The 15,175-nt window shown below is 42.0% G+C and overlaps 1 protein-coding gene across 1 annotated transcript in view; it reads left to right on the top strand.

The window, feature by feature from the left end:
* The window catches only part of LOC137431228 (semaphorin-4D), a 113,322-nt gene that overhangs the window by 73,576 nt on the left and 24,571 nt on the right, over positions 1–15,175 (top strand). The window contains exons 11-12 of the mRNA XM_078781701.1: positions 90–231; positions 10,318–10,546. Coding sequence (XP_078637827.1) covers positions 90–231; positions 10,318–10,546 — 371 coding nt within the window. The remainder of the gene's footprint in view (positions 1–89; positions 232–10,317; positions 10,547–15,175) is intronic.

The raw sequence follows: 15,175 nt of genomic DNA, 5'->3' as shown, positions 1-15,175 counted from the left end.
ACTGAATGATAAAAGCATCAGCTAGTTGCATGAAGGTGCTGTGACAATATTGTATCACCATCCTAATTTTGTTTGTCATGTGGGTGCAGGAAAGATGTTGAAGCTTCTGCTGTCTGTCAGTACCACCTGCGTGACATCCAAACATCCTTTTCAAAAGATTTTCTTCGTTACAATGATAGGGAGAGAAAATGGAAACAAGAAAAGTCTGGACTTCAAGTTCACCCTGGAACTGTAAGTGCACATTATTTAATTCATCCGGACATCTTGTCAATGATGCTTACATTTACAATATATAAATGAGTAGTGGGGTCACCCATGGGAATCCCACGGGCATGGACGTGTGTGACATTTCTACATCTTCATTTAGATGCTGCACATTCAATTTTACAACATGGTTACTGGCAATTTATCAGATCCACAAATGATGTCATCTACACAATGTATTTACTTCTGATAACATGTGAATGCATGTGCATGCACATGGAAAATGCAGTTTGAAATGTGTCATTAAATCTCATGTAAAATGTGACTTCAAGAGCTCAAATCCTCTCGGTCCCCACCCCCATCCCTCCCACATCTCACACACTGCACCGGGGAGTGGATCACCCACAGGGGAATGGATCACCCACAGGGGAATGGATCACCCACAGGGGAATGGATCACCCACGGGGGAGTGGATCACCCACGGGGGAGTGGATCAACCACGGGGGAGTGGATCACCCACGGGGGAGTGGGCCACCCACAGGGGATTGGTTCACACACGGGGGAGTGGGTCACTCACGGGGAGTAGGTCACACACGGGGGAGTGGGTCACACATGGGGGAGTGGGTCACCCACAGGGGAGTCTGTCACCCACGGGGGATTGGTTCACACACGGGGGAGTGCGTCACACACGGGGGAGTGGGTCACACACGGGGTAGGAGGAGAGGATCACGACATTCATTGGTGGTCTTGTTCTGTTCCCTCATTCTTTTATTCATTTTGAAAATGGCAGTTACAATTGACCCTCATGCAACTCTTTGAGACAGCGCTGACATAAAGAAACAGGAATGACCAGTGACCACCCACATGCCCCACATTACGTAACCTTGAGCTAAAGACAGCTCGGATGCACGTGACGCATATGGAGCATATTCTGACGTCTAGAGCAACTCGCACCAAGAACCTGACAAAACAACATCCGCAACACATGACAGCACAGCATCATGACGAATGGCAGCGGCCACTTCCACAGCGATTATAATCGTAATTACCAGGCCAGATTATTTCCCATCTGTGTTTATTTATTTCACATCTGGGAATTACATGTCCATGCACATGTGAAATAGTGCATTCCGGCCGCATTCCGGTGGATTGGTAACTGAGTACCCTCGTCCCTCTATACAAGGGGAAAGGTGACCATCTGGAGTGTGGCTCGTACCGAGCGATAAAGTTATTGGAGCATGGAATGAAGGTATTGGAAAGGGTGTTGGAGAGGAGGATAAGGAAGAAGGTGAAGATCGACGAAATGCAGTTTGGATTTATGCCAGGAAGAGGAACGACAGACGTGCTCTTTATTGTGAGGCAGTTGCAGGAGAAGTACATGGAGAAGAGGAAGAAGTTGTTTCTTGGGTTTGTTGATCTGGAGAAAGCATTCGATAGGTTTCCACGCGAAGTATTGACATGGGCATTGAGGAAGTTAGAAGTGGAGGAATGGTTGATCAGAGTAGTGATGGCATTGTACAAAAGAGCGCGCACAGCTGTACGGACGAAGGACGGGAACAGTGGTGAGTTTGAGGTGAAGGTGGGAGTGCATCAAGGGGTCGGGACTAAGTCCACTACTATTTGTAGCTTTGATGGAGGTCCTGGCTCAGAACGTAAAGGAGGGTTTACCGTGGGAGTTGTTGTATGCAGATGATGACGGGGAAGACCGAGAAAGACTTGGCTAAAGATGGTGGAAGAAGAAATGCGGGCAAGGGGGTTAACAAGGAGAGATGCAGAAAATAGGGCAAAATGGAGAAGATTGTCATGGGGACCGCAAGGCTAACCCCCGCTCTAGCAGGGAAAATGGCCTTAAAATGCATGTTGTTGTTGTTGTTGCACATGTGAAATAGTTTCTTTATTAATCCTGGATGTGAACACAATTCAGCCTTGAAAACTCATGCAAAAAAAAAAAAATTTTTTTTTAGACCTTTCACGATTTTATTTCCTTAAGCTGTGAAACACATCTTCTTTGGGCGGTGTATATTCACTCCGAACGAAACAGGCATTACCTGGTTTCCTTTGCTGGAGTTGTAATCAAAATGTATCTTTGTTTCTTCAAAAAGTAATTTATGATCAAAGACATGTTGATTCAGTCTTAAAATGCACATCTTAGGCCTGTCAGAGGCCGATGGACCCCATGACTCTTCTTCATTTTAAAACTTGAATGTGTCAAACATTTCGCTTTACAAAGTAAAAATAGATTAAACCAAACGTTGTTAATAAATATTGTATTCCATAGTTAGTTTACATTATTATGTACATTTTTGAAGTACCGTATTGTTTAATTCTATGGTTGGAAAAGAGTTGACTTGCTTCAAACAAACTCCGTATATACACCCCAGGAATATGTAAAAATATAATTAGACTATGGTTTGATCCCGAACTTCAGTATTCAGTCGCTGTACTTTTACTAAGTAATAATATAAATAACGAGGTCCTGGGAACGTTCTCTCCTCTCCTTCTCCTTCCACATGCCCACATCTCGTCCGACCAGACACCTTCAAAACGGCTGTTGGAATACATTTCACCGATTTTTCTCAACTTTAGCTGAAACTGAGACTTGAACGATCCCAGCGACTGTGATTGATGGCGAATTAGAGTCGAGATAAAGCTTTGTGGGAGTCTCAATTAATGGGCTTTATGTTACAGGCCTTTTCATTTAAAATGCATTTTGTTCTATATACGGTAACAAAGCCACAATGAGCCGGCGAAGCCAAAGCCTCTTGCCACTATTTTTACCCATCACTATGGCATCAGTAGGTTAGGTAGTTGGTAGTAGGTAGGTGTAGTAGGTACCGTACCTGGTAAGACTTGGTAAAAGAGAAGAGCAGACAGTCCTCAAAAAAACATGACCCATCACCAGGGACATCTACTGCAGCATATTCCCAAAAAGAAGACAATGGTGTCACATCCGATGGCTTTACTGGTGCAACGTAAAAACCTCTCTCAAGTTACCATGGACTGTTGTCGAATCATGTTTCAGTGATGATAGCACTGGTGGAGGTTGTACCATTTTCCCTTTCATTTCGGTTCTTGTTCTTTCTCCGTAACAGACAACAGTGCCAAAAGCAATGACGATTTAGCTTAGGAAATTTGAGCATATGATGAGAACTATTTCGAGCAGTATATGCTTACGCGTGATTCGGTTGTTTTGCACCAACCTCGTTCCCGGCGTCGCAGACGTGTCGAGGGCGCTGGTAAGATGTCCTGTGTCGAGGGCGCTGATTGGCTGATTCGGTTCTCCGACGACCACGAGATTTCTAAAAAATAATTTTTCGTCAATGTGAGAATATTTGACGCCGTTTTCACCCTCCGAAATGCGTAATAAGCTTGTAAAAAAATATTTTCAAATGCTCGAATCTCATTGGTTCTGGTCTTTGATGACGATTTTCGTTGAAGATAACGAGGTTGGTCTTAACGTATTTTAATTACTAATGAGAGGTTTCATTAGATTATGAATCAAAGAACGACGGGTGAAACAAACTCCTATTGAACGTTTTCGCAATTGTTTTATGCAAACTTCCGCATCCGGTCGAAGGCTGTCTCCAGTACTCCATCCAGTGAGTGATTTCATTTTAGAAATATTTTTGCAAATGCTCGACTCTCATTGGGTCCGGTGTTTGGTGACGCGTTTTGTTGAAGATAACCAGGCCCGTGCGGGCCGATGTTGGTCTTAAATTATTTTATTAATACATCGGAGGTGCATAAGATTGTGAATCAAACGACGACGGGTGAAAGAAACTCCTAATGAACGTTTTAAATTTGTTATGCATACTTCCGCCTCCGCAAGATGGCTGCGCCCACTGCGCTTTGGATTCTCGAGCCAAGGCATAATCAGGTTTTCAACATAATACGTACTCGTTTATTGACAACACCGGCTTCGCCGGCTATTATATAGATGGATGAGAACATTGTACACCGCTCCTTTCCTATGGCATCTCCAGGCGCTGCATGATGTCATTGCCAATGATACGTGTGCGCGCCGAAAGGGAGTACTCAGTTTTCACTCCGGTTTCTTGCTTTCTTGTTTGTTTGTTTGTCCGGCGATATCTCAGCCATCCTTTGAGCTGGGAAGCTGAAATTTCAGCACAATAGTGAGCAAGTGCTTTGGCAAAAACAGTATTTTCTTGTTTTTTGATTAATTAATTAATTGTTTTATTAGTTCCTTAATTATTATTGATTAATTAAGTACTTATATATTTCTTTTCTCTCCTCGGCAATATCTCAGGCACCTTTTGAGCCAGGAAGCTGATATTTGGACATGGTGATGACCAAGTGATTTGACTGTAAAGGGTATTATTGATTGATTAATCAATTAATTATTTGATTAATGACCTAATTAATTACTTTTTTTAAAGTTACAGATTCGGATGAAATGGTGGTGGTTCAGGTATTCTATTAGCCAATTGAATAATCATTTAATTCTTTGATGATTTTTATTTATTTATTTTCATTACTAGTCAATTTATTTTCTTTGTCATTTGGGCAATGTCTCAGCTACCTTTTGAGCTTGGAAGCTGATATTTGGACATGACAATGACCAAGTGATTTGGCTGTAAAGGCTATTTTTGATTTATTGATTGATCAATTAATCGATTAATTATTTAATTATTCGATTAATGACTGAATAAATTAATTTTTTTAAAGTTACAGATTTGGATGAAATGGTGGTGGTTTATGTATTATATTAGCCAATTGATTAACTATTAATTTTTTAATGATTATTATTTATTTATTTTCATTATTAATCATTTATTTATTTTCTTTCTCATTTGGCCAATATCTCAGGCACCTTTTGAGCGAGGAAGCTAATATTTGGACATGCCCGTGAACAAGTGATGTGGCTATAAAGGAAATTTTTGATTAATTGATTAATCAATTAATCGATTAATTATTTATTGATAATAATAAATAAATTTTTTTATTATTAATGACTTATTTAATTAAATTTCTAAAAGTTACATCTTTGGATGAAGCACTAGTGGTTTAGTTATGCTATTAGCCAATTGATTAAGAAAATATTTTATGATAAACTTTTATTGATTTTAATTTTGCAATTAATCAATCAATTAATGTACACTTCTCCTTCCCAATACAGTCTCTATGAGCTGCACGGTGGTATTACCAGGCACAAGAGGCACCCTGGCAATGCGCCATGCTGGAGGATATTTAATTATTTGGCATGGGGCGGTGTACTTTGAATGTATCAGTACTTGTTTTATTTTTTTTTGAGAATGACTTTTTTTTTCTCTGTCATTTTTATTTTCACGAGAAAAAAGCATTCTCATCCATGCTGCTCGGTACAGCTGCTCGGGACTGCTCGGTACATTCTCATCGGTACAAAGAATCGGTGCTGCCGAAGCAGTTTCTTAGCAAGGGTTATGCTGGCTGGTTTGCAATTGCCTTCCCAGCAGTAGATAGAGGGCAGGAATTTGGGAATTATTGTTCAGGGTGTTTTGAGTTTTCTGGATCAGATTCTACGGCAAAGCAGGCTCCATTGTGAGGCAAGAAAATCAGCGTAGTTGTTGCGGTTGAAAAGAAACCGTTAGTCTGATGAAAGACGAGTTGCACCATGAACATCCTTGACATAATTGGCCTGTTTTGCTATTTACTTTAGATTTTGATATTATTTTGTTATCCAAAACCTCAATTGAGCTTAATATTAATCCCAAATTTTATTATCAATGTAGCAACCTGCAAACTATATGCATGTCCGTTCGAAGTAAGTACGTTTCTCAATAATGTGCCAATGTACATGTGACTCGGTTTGTGACATACGATGCACATAGGTTGCATCAAAGCACTCCACAGCATGTAAAGCCTCTTTGGTCGCAATTTTGCCATCCATGGTAATTTTCTTTGGTCGCAATTTCCACTTAGGTGTAGTTGAAATAACTTTTGGTCTAATACCGCTAGTTCCCCCCCCACCCCCCCCCCCCCCACCCCCATGCCCCCAACTGTCTGATAGCCACTGGTTTAAACATAGCCTTGTACTCATACTGACGGTTTGGCTTTTTGGTGGAGTGGGTAAGCCTTGTGCCTTGTCATATCCGGTGTGGGTTTGTTTCCCAACGCTGTTAAGTAGAAGTTTTTGCATGCTGTGACAGAGAGGTGAGCTGTCTCTGATGGGTTTTTAGCCACAGGAATGTTCAGGAGTGGGTGCGACACTACGTCAAGACTATTCGTCACCACCCACTACGGCGAACGTAATAAGTGACGGATTCAGCAGATTCACAATTTAACAAGTTGTCCCGAAATGATTCATCCTGATGGCTTTATTTTGGGTTATCATGCCATTCAATTTTGAAAATTTAATATCACAATCACACTGTCCACCCACTTGGTTAACATACCAGAATCACTATATATACAATACATAGGTTTACTCACATGATCCGTTTCTACTTAATTCTCACGATTCTACATGGTCTTAATGAAAAGATTTTCCTACACGATCCTACATGGTCCACTCATATGATCCACAATCTGTAAGAAAGTGACCGCTCAGATATCCCTTTTGCGTACCAGATACTACGTCGACTATTGGAAAGCTTCTTACTCCACGCTTGTGCATGTACTATACAATACCTGCCAGGTAAAGACCGTAAGTGAAGGAAGGATGTTAAAAGGGAAGTCAGTTTGGCCTCACAGTTGTACTCCATTGAGTGCTGCTTACTATATAACCTCTGAATATGTTGGTGCCGAGTCTAGGACTGAGTGGGGAAAACAACAATTTACTGACTGACCAGATATCAGCTCTTTATGTGCTGCGTCGTATATGACAATGGCCATCTGCTGCACACAAAGTACTATTCGACTCGTATGTGCTGTTTTTATAATGAAACATCCTTTGTAAGCCTTTTATTTCTGAAGTACTCCATCTGCTGTGAGAGGGACTATTCAACAGCTGTCACCTCACCAGAAAATTGGGGCCATTTGGCTATGAAGGTCTGGGTGACGAGGGTTCAATATAGGGTCAATTGGAAATTATCCCACAATGCTTTTGCTCCAAACATAACTCAAGGTATTTTTTCACTTATATATATATATATATATAAATGAAGAGCAATGCATATTTCCTTTCCACTAAAGATAGTAGTAAAAGTTGTGCTTGCTGTGAAATTGATGGATAAAATTGACTTTTTCCTTTTCCATTTGATTTATTTTGAGCAATTTTGTTTTTCTTTGAATGCACAAACGACAGCAATGTTTTCCTGATAAATTCTGATAGAAATCGCAATATACAGTGCATTCAGAAAGTATTCAGACCCCTTCACTTTTTTCACATTTTGTTATGTTGCAGCCTGATGCTGAAATCGTTTACATTCATTTTTTCCCTCATCAATCTACACTCAATACCCCATACTGACAAAGAGAAAACAGGATTTTAGAAAGTTTTGCAAATTTATTAAAAATAAAAAACTGAAATATCACATTTACATAAGTATTCATACCCTTTGCTGTGACACTTGAAATTTAGCTCAGGTGCCTCCCATTTCTCTTGATCATCTTTGAGATGTTTCTACACCTTGATTGGAGTCCACCTGTGGTAAGTTCCATTGATTGGACATGATTTGGAAAGGCGCACACCTGTCTATATAAGGTCTCACAGCTGACAACGCATATCAGAGCAAAAACCAAGCCATGAGGTCGAAGGAACTGCCTGCAGAGCTCAGAGACAGGATTGTGTCGAGGCACAGATCTGAGGAAGCCTACAAAACAATCTCTGCTGCATTGAAGGTTCCCAAGAGCACAGTGGTCTCCATAATTCTTAAATGGAAGAAGTTTGGAACAACCAGGACTCTTCCTAGAGCTGGCCGCCCGGCCAAACTGAATAATCAGGGGAGAAGGACCTTGGTAAGAGAGAAGACCAAGAACCCGATGATCACTCTTGCTGAGCTCCAGAGATCCTGTGTAGAGATGGGAGAAACTTCCAGAAGGACAACCATCACTGCAACACTCCACCGATCTGGGCTTTATGGCATAGTGGCCAGACGGAAGCCTCTCCTCAGTGAAAGACACATGAAAACCCGCTTGGAGTTTGCAAAAAAGCACCTGAAGGACTCTCAGACTGTGAGAAACAAGATTCTGTGGTCTGATGAAACCAAGATTGAACTATTTGGCTTCCGTCTGCCACAACACAGCGATCACCTGCTGAACTGCTTCATGGGAGAGAGATGCACACCAAGCTGCATGTATCTGGGTTACAGATGCCAAAGGCCAACACACCGTCATGCCAAGACACAGCACTCACGGTACAAGAGAAGCAGAACAAGCAAAAGGCGTACACCGACAAACGGCAGGGGCCAAAGGATGTGAACTTTGAATGTGGCTCCTTCGTCCGAGTGAGTGAGGAACCCTGGCATCCTCCGAAAGGGACAATCTAAATTTTCAGTGCCTCTCCAAGTTATGGAGCGAAGAGGATCTCACACGTACAAACTGTCCAATGGACGGACCTGGAATGCTTCTCATTTAGCATCTGCCTGCCAAGGGAATGAAAGAGACGAGCAACCACTCCTTCCTGGCATCACCGCACCACCAGCTCAAGACACATCAGAATCTGTGCCAGTAGGCCGGGATGCCAGAGTTCACAGACCTCCAGTCTGGACACGAGATTATGTGATGATGTAATCTAAAGTTCTTAAAGAGTAAGAAAAAGAAGCTATGATAAACTGTTGCATGTCTATTATTACTTGTTTAATGATTAATCCATGCTGTGGCATTACTACATTTCATCTTCAAGTTAACTATATATATTGTTGGTCACTGAGTTATGGTATGCATGTGGTTAAAGAAAGGGGGGCATGTGGTGGTGTGCATAGAAGGTACGCTGGAGGGGGCGTGGCCAATAGGAGGAGGAGTTCCGGGTCAAGGAGGGAGCGTGCAGAGGATTGGAACGGGACGTGCGTCCGATGCTGGATTGAATAAAACAGTTGGTCCTTACTGAATTCTTCTTACTGAAATTTACCACACAACAAGCTGCAACATAACAAAATGTGAAAAAAGTGAAGGGGTCTGAATACTTTCTGAATGCACTGTAAATCTGTGACTTTTGAGTGTTTACTTCTTTGCTCTTTTATGTGTCTTTCTCAAATAGCAAATATCCTGAGTTCATAAGAGCTCTATCAGGACTCCTTTGCTCAATTTTATTTTAAAGGAAAACAATAATTGTACCGAGAGGGAAATATTTTGGCACCACAACCTGCCTGAATGCACCCAATCCCATTAGATCTAGAGAGCTGTTGTTGTTGTATAGCCCCGGACAGTTTTCTCGAACAAGCCCTCGGCACCGAGAAAGCTGACCAATCTTGCAGGAGTGACCCAAAGATCCCCCACAACCCGGATGGTATACCCCACCTTCATGAAGTCAGGGCCACGACAGAGTTAGGGAGAGAGAAAAGAGACAGAGACAAGAAGGAAATGGCCAGTCCATGGTGACCTCAATAAAAGGCTGGGTGTTGTAAGTGGAGGTACAAGAGCCTCAATTGGTAGTGCAAGTACTCTCGCCTCTGAGCTTTCTGGTCTGCGATTGTCTGTTGTAGTTCTGCCTGGGTATACAACATATTTGATCATGTTCTTATTTTGACTGGGAATACACAAGGATACCCAAGGAACTTGGATACATACAGAGGTGGCCATTTGGCCCATCAAGCCTGTATTACATCGACATGACATGAATTCCATGTAACAATTTATCAACATAAATTCACTGGGGTAGGGGTCAATGATAAATTTTATTTATTAGTATGGGGGGTTGATTGTAAAATGATAATTTAAGAGCAAAAAAGGGGGTATGGGTATCTCTGTTTACCTGTCATGTGGTGTAGGACAGACTTGATGGGTGAAGTGACCTCTCCTGCATCTTGGTTTCCTTGTGTGGCCATCCAATGTAATTCTCATGTTCTAAATAAGCTGAATGGATGATAGCACAATTGTCCCTATGAGATTTCTCTCTCAAGCTTGGCCATGATTACATAAAAGGAAACGTGATTCATGATTGATTACAACAGATGTGACTAGTAATGATGTTGTGTGTGCCACATATTTCTAAGCCATTTCTCTTCTTCCTGACAGTGCCTATCCCCTAAGTTGCACAAAAGTGGCTACATTTCGTCACAGGACTTGCCTGACGACAGCTTGCGCTACTTGCAAGAGAGTCCTCTGCTGGCTGGTGTTGTAAAACCATACAAGGACAAGCCCTTATTTGTGGCTCAGCAGGTTACGTACACACGCATCGCTGTGGAACCACCCTTACGCCAACATCTGAAACGGATGAAGCACAGGATTATTTATCTTGGCACTGGTATGGATATTTTTCACTCACAATTACAATAAGCTAAAATTGTATCTGGACATTTTGCTCTGCCCAGTTTTTGTTCTATGATTCTAATTGAATTCTTCTGTTTTTCTAATTGAATTCTTCCAAATCGCTTGCTTTTCTTTGACTAGTACACCCATTCCCTACGTCATTCCTCTCTGGGGTATATAGATTACGTAGATCTAGGATCGGGCCTCAAGAACATCGGGGGTGTGTTCATTTACCAAGTTTCTTGTAAATCGCTCGCCAAGTGGTTTAATTATTCGAGCAAGCATGCCATTCAAAACTGTTGACAAGGACCATCAGGCTATGCAAGCGCTAGCTTGGTAACTTAGTAACTAAACGCACCCCAGATTTTCGTTCTTTCAGTTTCGTGTTAAACAGCAGGAGCGACTGTTTCAAAAGGTAATCATACGTGTTTGTTGTTTATAATATTTTTACTTCTGGTAGGAGCTGCTCCCAACAGAACAGCATAATTAGCTGTTTATGCACGTTAACACGCCATTTGTTCAGGGATGTAAAACCCCTTGGGGAGACAGGATGTTATTGATATTAATATTGTTTTGTAATAACATAAATATTATGCTATTACATTTTGTGTTGTTGTTACATATGTTATTAGAAGCGGCTTTGGAAAAACCCCATGATAAAGCTATCTTAACAGCGATATACATATCACAACACAACCCCTTTTGTGAGGAAAACCCCATTGAGGTGGGAGGTTTATGCCTCCTGACTCCAGAGGAAGACTCCCAAGGCAAAAGCAAAGGTTAAAACCAAGACTAGACATTCACAGCTCTTTTATGCATGAATGATCATTGCAACAATAAACACATGAGCAACAAAAAACACCTGTCAGTTATCTGTTACAATACTCTCGTGCGAATCCCTCAAGGTTAACACCAGGGACCGCGGATGACCAGAACGGCTTTAACTGAGGCGACGACCAAACACAGATTTTGCTATCAACCGTGGGAAGAAGAAGGGAAGAGGAAGAAGCGGCAGCGCTTACCTATGGCGAACTGACGGCAGCTCCGATCCTGCGGGGAATTAACTCACGAATGACAACCCAATTCAATGTACAAAAAGAATGATTTATTCCGACCCCGAAAACAATGAAACGCGACGATGAATAAATAGTCCTAAATTGGGATCCCACACACCTCACTTCAAATACGCCACACAGGAATGCATTATGAAAAGAACACGATTGTCGTGTATGGGGAAATGTGGTGCGTCCTTATCTGTCCTTAGTCTTGTCCACCGTCCAAACGCGGCTCCAAGCTCCGGCGCGAAGAAACGCTTCGTCCACTCGCTTCACCCGGCCCCGATGCGACTCGCTCCGTGGCACGCCACGAGGTCCCTCGCTCCTAGCACCAATGTCCGACAAGGAATCAATGCCAGGCCAGCGATCACCACACAAAGCCAATCTCCAACCCGAAGGGGCCGATCTCCAACACGAGGTCCAGCGCGAAGAGAGACAAAAAGACAAAGAGCACAGAGAGGTGGTGCAGCGCCAAGAGCCAAGAGAAAGAGAGGGCCAAAGAGAGACAAAATGTCATCCCGCGAGCCCTTTTATAACCTTGCCTCTGAAGTCAGTCCTCGCGCTCTACCAACCAGGGCCTCGCCTCTCGACCTCTCAAATCTTCTCCAATGTTCTCTTTCGCTGGTGCCCTGTCATTGGCCGAGTGCCTCCCGCACTGTGGTGTTTCTCACCCCTCCCCCTGGCCAATCAACAGTCCTCCTGGGCATGGCTCCCAGCCTTGCTCGATGTCTGACGCCCATGCCGGTGTTGTACGTGGCCCTTGCCTGCTTGTCTTCCACAGTCCTTGTAAAGGAAGGGAATTTAATTACTGTTGCGCTAAGGGCCTATCTAAGTGTTTATATGAATGCGTTGCCATAAGGGACAAAGGAATGATTACCAGGTCTGACACACAGGGGTTTATCTTAGTCCCTACACTATTTAAAACCCGAACATCCTTGTATGTTCACAGGTATACTCTTATCCCGACAAACCGCCTAAAACACAGAACTTATTACAAGGTAGATTCCCTATCGCGACAGTCGAAGCATGTTACCTATACAGATCTACCTGGCTCTAGATATTCCTTTACCCCCCCGACATAACAATATTTAAGCTTACCTAAAATGGGGGGACTGAACAGAAAAGTGCTATTGTTCTACAATTGTAAAACACATATAAACAGGGGCGTCGAGGGCCAGCACGGGCCCCAAGACAAACAACCTCGGGACCCCTCCCCCACCCTCTCTCTCTTTTATAACTTTTTAAGGAACTTTCTTTCATGAAGATTCTAATTTAGAGTAGCACCAAGCTCATAAATAAAGCAAAATCACAGCAGCAGCCTTTTTAGCTCACAGTACAAGTGTTGAAAAGTAAATAAATAAAGTATTGACAAATCTATTATACAAGTTGAAGTTGGTGCACCTCGTACTTGTTGCAGAGTACGGAACATACAGTGCGGTCCAATTGTCCAAAGCATCATGGAATGCTCCAGACAAACGGTCTGAAACAGTATACAGTATAATAAAATGCACACAAGGACATAATTATTATTTATCCGTGTCATTTACCTGAATATTTTGCCGAGAAAAACAATTGGTCACTTTTATTTAGGCGTATGATCTAAAATAAAGGAGATAGCGGGACGTTTGGACCGATCGAGTCAATTCACACCCTCGACTGTTGAACAATATTTCTCCCCAACATTGGCAAAAAAAAATACGTGAGAAGATGGTTCATAATTTTCTTTGTAACGCACATTTCTGGTTAATAACCATTTTCTGTAAAGTTTGAAACTGTACCATTAACAGCGGTAAATGTTGTTTTGGTTCCGGCAAGAAAGCCGGAAAGGAAAGCAAAATCAGCTTCTGGGTTTAAATGTAACGATGAGCAAATGAGGATGAGGCGATGAGGGGTTTCACTCTACTGTTTAAAAAAAATTACAGGAGAAGCTCGGGGCCCCCTCCCCCTCCTGCCCTCCCCGCCCCCCACCTCCCTCTCGATGCCCCTGCATATAAATAACAAGAAATCAAATCTGATCTTCTGTACTCTTATCTCGTATTCATCTTTTGATCTCACATACAAATGTCTGGAGTATACAGCAACAATAACAAATTTGACTTCACTGTTCCAATACTTATGGAGGGCACTGTATATACTAGATTCTAGAATATATATATATATATATATATATATATATATATATATATATATATATATATATATATATATATATATATACATATATATATATATATACATATATATATATATATATATATATATATATATGTTGGAACCCATCTGTGGATCGGTCCCATCGGCCGATGGGTCTGACCCATCTGTGGATGCACGAGAAATGACAATGCAGACCCATCGGCCGATGGGTCTGCGCCATCTGCGGATGTGTTGTTCACCTTGAAGGAATGTGTATGCATCAATGGTGGATGAGTATGTTTATTTGAACCTAAAAATATTATCTTATTTTTATCTTATCGACAAACGGTTATCGACAAACCACATGTCACGGACTGCTTTATAAACATTTATGACATCAATTGCTTATTTTTAGGTTCAAATAAACATACTCATCCACCATTGATGCATACACATTCCTTCAAGGTGAACAACACATCCGCAGATGGCGCAGACCCATCGGCCGATGGGTCTGCATTGTCATTTCTCGTGCATCCACAGATGGGTCAGACCCATCGGCCGATGGGACCGATCCACAGATGGGTTCCAATATATATATATATATATATATATATATATATATATATATATATATATATATATGTGTGTATATACAACTGATTGCCTCACTCTTATAAATGTTAAGTACTTTCTAGGTTGGCGAGAAAGCTGAAATTTTGCTTGCTGATGCAACTCAAAGTCAATACTGTACGTAAATGAAAATAAAACCCAGTAAACAAGAACAGCCCCACACTCATGGAGGATCACCAAACCAAAGCCAAAGTCATGCCTCCAACATATGGATGCCTTCTGCCCAGTATGGTGTTGATGCCATCACATAAGAGATTATGTCCAACTCCTCAACCCATGTTTGGCCGATGGCAGACCTTATAAGATGGTTACATTCAAAGGCATGTTGGAGGCATGGCATAGGGAGAAACAACTGAACTGTATCTCTCATGGAGAATACTCTGGGCTGCCACGAACTTGCAGTAAACTTGTGCATAAAGCAACAGGGATGCATAGGAAGACAACAGGGACAAACAGAGACGTGATTATCTCTTAATGGCTTTTGATAGTTTTGTGTTTTGCAATTATTGTATTTACAATGATGTATGGGGGTTTACTGTTTTGCTTAAAGTTTATGCATATCTAGAGCTATGCAATTAAATGGGCACTCCAGATTCCATTCCACAACTAACCTGCAACCATCCCTTTTCGTCCCCCACACCGCACCTCCCATCCATCAATCTCTTCCCCGCCACAACCCTGTACTGACACCTCTTCATGGTTTATTCATTACCCCCCCCCCCCCCAAACCCCCGTAGGAGTTATTGTCTCACTTGCTCAACATGGATGTCAACTTGGACTTGGTCCAAAACTGGGCTTATGGATTG

The sequence above is a fragment of the Myxine glutinosa genome, chromosome 7, assembly GCF_964187855.1.
Source record: "Myxine glutinosa chromosome 7, kmMyxGlut1.1, whole genome shotgun sequence".
In the NCBI taxonomy this organism is placed as follows: Eukaryota; Metazoa; Chordata; class Myxini; order Myxiniformes; family Myxinidae; genus Myxine; species Myxine glutinosa.
The sequence above is the reverse complement of the archived record's forward strand: the minus strand, read 5'-3'. Positions and strand labels throughout refer to the sequence as shown.